Source organism: Triticum dicoccoides, chromosome 2A, assembly GCF_002162155.2.
Source record: "Triticum dicoccoides isolate Atlit2015 ecotype Zavitan chromosome 2A, WEW_v2.0, whole genome shotgun sequence".
Taxonomy (NCBI): domain Eukaryota; kingdom Viridiplantae; phylum Streptophyta; class Magnoliopsida; order Poales; family Poaceae; genus Triticum; species Triticum dicoccoides.
This window is the reverse complement of record NC_041382.1, coordinates 112,723,249-112,729,766: the sequence shown is the minus strand read 5'-3', so window position 1 is coordinate 112,729,766 and position 6,518 is coordinate 112,723,249. Positions and strand designations below refer to the sequence as shown.

General features: G+C 45.9%; 1 protein-coding gene across 1 annotated transcript in view; it reads left to right on the top strand.

Moving 5' to 3' along the window:
• Positions 1 to 5,541, top strand: part of LOC119359125 (probable glucomannan 4-beta-mannosyltransferase 7) — a 7,049-nt gene extending 1,508 nt beyond the window's left edge. The window contains exons 4-10 of the mRNA XM_037625449.1: positions 3,433 to 3,685; positions 4,084 to 4,194; positions 4,308 to 4,443; positions 4,525 to 4,639; positions 4,725 to 4,924; positions 5,024 to 5,215; positions 5,303 to 5,541. Coding sequence (XP_037481346.1) covers positions 3,433 to 3,685; positions 4,084 to 4,194; positions 4,308 to 4,443; positions 4,525 to 4,639; positions 4,725 to 4,924; positions 5,024 to 5,215; positions 5,303 to 5,468 — 1,173 coding nt within the window. The 3' untranslated portion in view covers positions 5,469 to 5,541. The remainder of the gene's footprint in view (positions 1 to 3,432; positions 3,686 to 4,083; positions 4,195 to 4,307; positions 4,444 to 4,524; positions 4,640 to 4,724; positions 4,925 to 5,023; positions 5,216 to 5,302) is intronic.
• Positions 5,542 to 6,518: the final 977 nt, after the last annotated feature.

The window sequence follows — 6,518 nt, the reverse complement described above, 5'->3', positions numbered from 1 at the left end:
GCAAAGATGCTTAGATGAGGTGCTAAGCATATTAAATGCCTTAGCAACTCAAGTCCACAATGCAAAGGTGCTAAGCTTTTGGGTGCTAAGCTTCGTGCATTTAATTTGTTGTAGACTTAGAATTGTGCTTCCACCTAGGTACACGTGCTTAGCGCCGTTTATTCCTTGGGTCACCATACTACTCTCTCTCTCTTCTTAACTAGCATGCCACATCATATTTTTTGCTTAGTTGACAACCTTAGCACCTGTACAAGGTGGAGCATTGGGAAGGGCCTAAGATTGATGAAGTTATCGTGGACGCCTCGGTATTGAAAGGAATATTACCTCCTACTAAAAGAATCTTCTAAACATCCATTATCGTTTAGCTCTAAAGAATTAAGGCAGGCTTAACTCATCCTGTTTGTATGGCTGCTCCATATACAGGTAGACAGGATAATTGTTGAAGTAAAGATTTCCTTCCGCTGAATAAATTGTTTTAAGCACCACTGCCCCTATATACTCTACCACATACATGCATGTTGTAACTTGCCTATTTTATTTAAAAAAAAAATAGGGAACCGAAACACTAACATAGGTTCCCTATTTTAGGGGAACCCCTCCCAAATAAGTGAGTTGAACCTGCTGTTGTTAATAAAGGAGCACATAAATTAGGCCTGCCTCATATGAATTGGTTGTTTCTAGACACATGTCTAACCGATCGGTCACCTCGGGAGCCGTTGGATGGCCCCACACATATTCGTTCGATCAGAGCAGTTGTCATTCTCGTTGCATTGCCCTCTCCCCCCTTCCGAACGGTTGCAACGTATCCATAGAGCAAAACCAACAAAAATCCCCCCATGCATTGCTCCTTTGCCCTCACAACATCCTTTGGACTTGGAGAGCTAGCGACCCCATGGCCATCGCCCTCGCTGGCATTGTAGCGCCCATGCACCAGCTCATAGGACCGCACGATTGTGGTCACAGAACCACTCGCCGCCCTAGCTTGCAACATCATCACCCTCACATCTAGGCTTATTTGATCCTTAGACACGTGATTTATGTAGCCATAGAATCTTTTTTTATTATTACTGCTTCGGCAGAGTCTTAAACTCAAAACCTCCTAGCTTAGATACCATATGAATTCATGCTCCAGTCAATTCATCTAAAAATTTGAACTGATGGAGAGAGACGGACAATATATTTCAACAATGAGGTCAATGTGCATCTCCCCCTTTGGCCTCGATTGTGTGCACGAGGTGGTCCGCCGGCCTACGGCGAACGGCGTGCGGTTTTGTTCAGGGTTGAGCGAGAGAGCAGAACAAAGGTGGGGTGTGGATGGGTGAATGAGAACGACGCGAGTGTGAAGGAACAAGGCATGGGACTGCATGGGGCACACTGGGCACGTGGCAAGCTCGCATGTTGACCAAGACGAAAGGCGGACCGGACGCCCGATTACAAGCAATTACCAATAAATTTGGATCGAAAGCATTTACCTGTCACCCTCCATAGTATATTCAAAGTTGCTCTTCTTTTGAACAATAGATTGTTGCATGCCATACACACGACAAAAAAATCATTTGATATTTCATAAAGGTTCATTTCGGGGAAAGGTGAAGCCTGTTTTAGTAGAGTTTAGGCAATATAATGATGCATAAACGAGGATAACAGGTTTTCAACTCTCTTTAGGGTTGAGATACTAATTCACATGCCTGGTGGTATATGTGCTACGCTCGCTATTCGCAGCGAGCGGTAGTCTTTTTATATTTACAATTATGCTTTTCTATAAAGCTATGATACGTCTAGACGTACTCTCAAAAAAAATACTAATTGACATGTACCTTAAGATAAAGCAGGGGTGGCCTCCCAAACAAATGTCTGTTAGTGTAGTAAGCAGGCAGACCTCACCTTAACAGTGACAATCGAATCTGTATCATCCCCCACTAGATTTATACAGTATAATGTTATCCAATTACAACAAAGACCATTTGTGGCGGCATAGCAACAACACAAAACCTTTCCTGACAAGTTCTTCAATTGCAAGCGGAGACCTTGGCACATGCTGACTTGTCAAGCTGCTCCAGTTTCGCAGTTCAGTCAGTTGTAGAATGTGCCATGCTAAGAGCAACTCTAATGGGGCGATCCATTTTGTTCGCGACCGTCCATTTGGGCCAGGACGGACAAAAAAGTCGGCTCAACCGCTGACCTAAACCGACGCGCGCCCGCTTTCGTCCGCCTACCGACCCATTCCCGGTCCATTTTTGAGTCTGATTTGCGTCGGCGCGGACAAAAGACGGACGCGCGCGCGCTCGCGCTCGCCCTCTTTCCTCACCGGGCCCGCTTGTCGGTGGCACTGTGGATTAACACCCCTCGCCCGCCTGCTACGTCGCCGACGCCGCCGGCCATTTTTTCAGTACATAGATAGTTCTAGCGTACACAGATAAAAGAAAAAGACCACTACTCGTCGCTTTCTGACTCCGACTCGGTAATGTCCTCCTCCGACGTCTGAAGGTAAGCGTCAGCAAGCTGCTCGTCTTCAAAGTCCCAACCCGACGTTTCTCGTAGCTTCAGTTTCAATTGAGCTGCCTGCTTCCGCGAACGCTTGTCCTCCCGATAGGCGGCTCGCTCCCTCCTCTTCGCGTCCCTCTCGGATCTCAATTGCTTGTAGAACTGGCGCTCGTCGATGATGTCCTGGGGGAAGCCTCCGCGCCACACCACCAAGGCTTCCACGTCCTTCTCTGCGATGGCGAGGCGATGCTGCCGCCTCTGGTGGACACGACGATCCTCGTCGGTGAAAAGCCGTGGGAGAGGCACCAGATCCTGCACCCGCTGGCTCGACACGTTGGGAAAATTTATATCCCGACGAGGCCTCAGGAGGCGCCACGCCGCCGCGTTGTGCGCGCGGGCCGCCTCCTCTGCGGTGTCGAAGGTGCCAAAGACGAGACGTTTCTCGCAAAACCAGATCTCGGAGGAGAAGGCGCCGGAGCGGCGCTCGCGAACTCCGCAAAAATCCAAAGCGCACAGGCGGCAGATCGACATGGTGGCGCAGAGGCGGCGAGAGTGGGCGGTGGACAGAGTGTGGAGGGAGCGCCTTCTTTATAACGAGCTCCTCCTCGCCTTCTTTATAACGAGCGCCGGCCGTGGCGCGCGCGCGAACCTTTTTCGGACGCTGGAGCGCCAAAATCAGCGTGCGCTAGGCCGCTTTTCCCCGCGCTCCAGACGGCATGATCTTAAACGCGCGCGGTCATGAAATGGGTCGGCCCGTTGGGCGCACTGTCGACCCAAAACTAAAAGAGGGCGGACGGCGGGCGGGCGGCCGATCCAAACGGACAAAAAACGGATAAAAATGCCATCCGTTTGGGTCGGCCCGTTGGAGTTGCTCTAAGATGCGCTTCTAGACTGAACTATGTGGCACCGAATTTGCAGTCTATGCTGATTGCTTTCTTCTTTCTGCAGAATTTGGTGGAGCTTGAATGCGAAACCTGGGTGACCAAGGGTCTGAACATTAAGTACGCCCCAAGAAGCGGCCAGAAGGGGTTCAAAGCAGGAGCCCTGAAGAAGGGAATGGAATGTGACTATGCCAGGCAGTGTGAATATGTTGCCATATTTGATGCTGATTTCCAGCCTGAACCAGACTTCCTTCTCAGAACAATCCCGTTCTTCGTGCACAATCCAAAAGTTGCTCTTGTTCAAGCTCGGTGGTCCTTCGGTAAACACTCCCATTTCCTATTAGCTCTGGAGCATTCCTCTTTCCAGCTTTCCAGCTGCAAGTCTATCACAAGGCAGTTTTCATTAGGTCATGAAATGGAAACTGCATTATAATTTATTTCATCCTATATGTTTGCACTTGTCATATATGCTTCAAATATTTCAGATAATAAATAAAAAGTTGATTCTGTCATGCAAAAGAAACGTTGCATTCCATGATCATCTAAAGCATGCTCACCTTATCTCGTCTTATCGTTCATGCGGCGCTGGAAACGAGGTACAGAGACAATTCCAAGAAATTTGGCATGCAAAATAGTGCTAATGTACCACTCCGCAAACATGATGGTGTTTTATTGCTCTGATTGAATTGATCGATTCTTAATTGACAGAATTTTGCAGTGAATGGCACCGTGAGCCTGTTGACGAGGATACAAAAGATGTTCTTCGATTACCATTTCAAAGTTGAGCAAGAAGCAGGATCAGCAACCTTTGCCTTCTTCAGCTTCAATGGTACACATTTTTACAACTTACGGATTCTAAGCCACAAAGAAAAAGACAAAAACCTCTAGAACATAGATTTGAAAATAAATGATTGTCTCAAGGAATTTCTGTTGTAAACCAAGGAACCGCTGGAGTGTGGCGTACAGCAGCCATCAAAGAGGCAGGAGGTTGGAAGGACCGCACTACAGTTGAAGACATGGACTTGGCAATTCGAGCCACCCTAAAGGGTTGGAAATTTATATATGTCGGGGATATCAGACTGAGTAGATTTTATACCACAACAATTTGTTGAAAGTATAATAGTTTGATGCAATCAATTGACTGTGCAAATACAATGCAGGTTAAGAGTGAATTGCCATCCAGTTACAAGGCCTACTGTCGACAGCAATTCCGGTGGGCTTGTGGTGGTGCAAATTTATTCCGAAAAGTAGCAATAGATATTTTGACTTCTAAGGTAGGGTTCTTTTCTCCCTCATTGGCTCTAAAACAAAATACTTAAAGAAAACTGAAAATTATCCCTCCCATTGTTGTTTCATTAGGATGTGTCTGTCGTCAAGAAGTTTTATATGCTCTATAGCTTCTTATTTGTTCGGAGAGTTGTGGCCCCTGCTGTCGCATGTATTCTCTCAAATATCATAGTTCCATTATCAGTCATGATCCCAGAACTATACCTACCAGTCTGGGGCGTCGCATATATTCCCGCGGTACTTCTAGTGGTAACAGCCATAAGAAATCCAAAGTAAGTTTCTCAAGACGTGCTTTCATTTACAATCTGATATTACTCATATCCGCTTCTCCACATACAAAAAATTTAATGTCCTTAAAACCAACTCTGCAGAAATATACACCTTCTGCCATTTTGGATTTTGTTTGAGAGTGTGATGACAATACACCGCACGAGAGCTGCACTGGTTGGTCTATTCGAATTCTCAGAGTTTAATGAGTGGGTCGTGACAAAGAAGACAGGGAACAATTTTGAAGATAACAAGGTTCCCTTGCTTCAGAAAACCAGAAAAAGATTAAGAGACAGGTAAACCTCTGAGTCAAGGTTATGGGCAATCTTACTATAAGATATACTATACGCTAGACTGTAACTGACATCATATTTTTCTTGCAGGGTTAATTTTCCTGAGATTCTGTTTTCAGCGTTTCTTTTCTTCTGTGCATCGTACAACCTTGTATTCCCTGGCAAGACTAGCTACTATTTTAATCTCTATTTGCAAGGATTAGCATTTGCATTTCTAGGGCTAAACTTCTCTGGCACTTGCACTTGCTTTCAATGACAACACCTAAACTGTACGAAGTGCTGTTACACAGTTTGTTTATGAGCATAAGAGCCTCAAACATTTCAGATGTGATAGCCTTAGATGCATAAGAGCTTCAAACGTTTCACCCATAATCAGTAACTTTTATTTGTGAACTAACTTCAGCTTCAAACATTTCACCCATAATCAGTAAGTAGGGTGTGCCTTTGTAATTTAACGAGGACGGGCTGTACCAGCACGACACTTGCAAATCGCAAACACGAACAAATAATCCTAGCTTTGGATTTTCCCCTTAGCCGCAACATTAATATTCCTGAGTTCAGATCATTATATAGACTCAAGTATACCTTGCAGATTAAACTACATTAAATATTCTCATCTTTGTCCATCTGTTTGAACTCTGCCTTCCCGTGAGTAAAGAACATGAGTCAAACAATTCATCGAACACTTGGAGTGCATTGTACAATAGAAAGAAATAAGTTGGATTCAGACCGGCAGAAGAAAGAACCTGATGGGAGAAAAGGCGTCGTTGGGTGGACAGAGCAGCTGCAGCACCATGTCGATCATGCCGTCGTCGAAGCCATTGGTGGACATGGTCAGGTCCGGCCGCCTGCAGTACATGTGTGGTGTGTGTCTCTCCATGTAGCTGGTCCTATGCCATGCTTGCACGATACATCATACATATCATCTTCCTCTGCCGCCTCGATGGTTCGGCACAGTGTCAGGACCGAGCTATAATTTCAGATCACAACCTGAGAAACATTAGGGAGAAAATGGGGAAAACTCGCCCAGATCTAAGGTGTTTGTATTAGCTATATGTTTACTTAGCCATCACGGCAATTCTCACAGAAGATTCTCTTTCAAGACAGCCACAACCCGGCTGCTTTAATAGGTGGAGAGAGTGCTGGCAACAGCCAGAAAAGTAACAGTAACGGCAATGAAACGGTACAGTGAAATCTAACGGCTAGCGACGCACACTGGAGAGGTGAGGAGCGATCTCAGCCATCCAACTACTGAACCTAACTGTTACACTATCTGAAGATATAACTGCAACCACAGCGAGCCTGA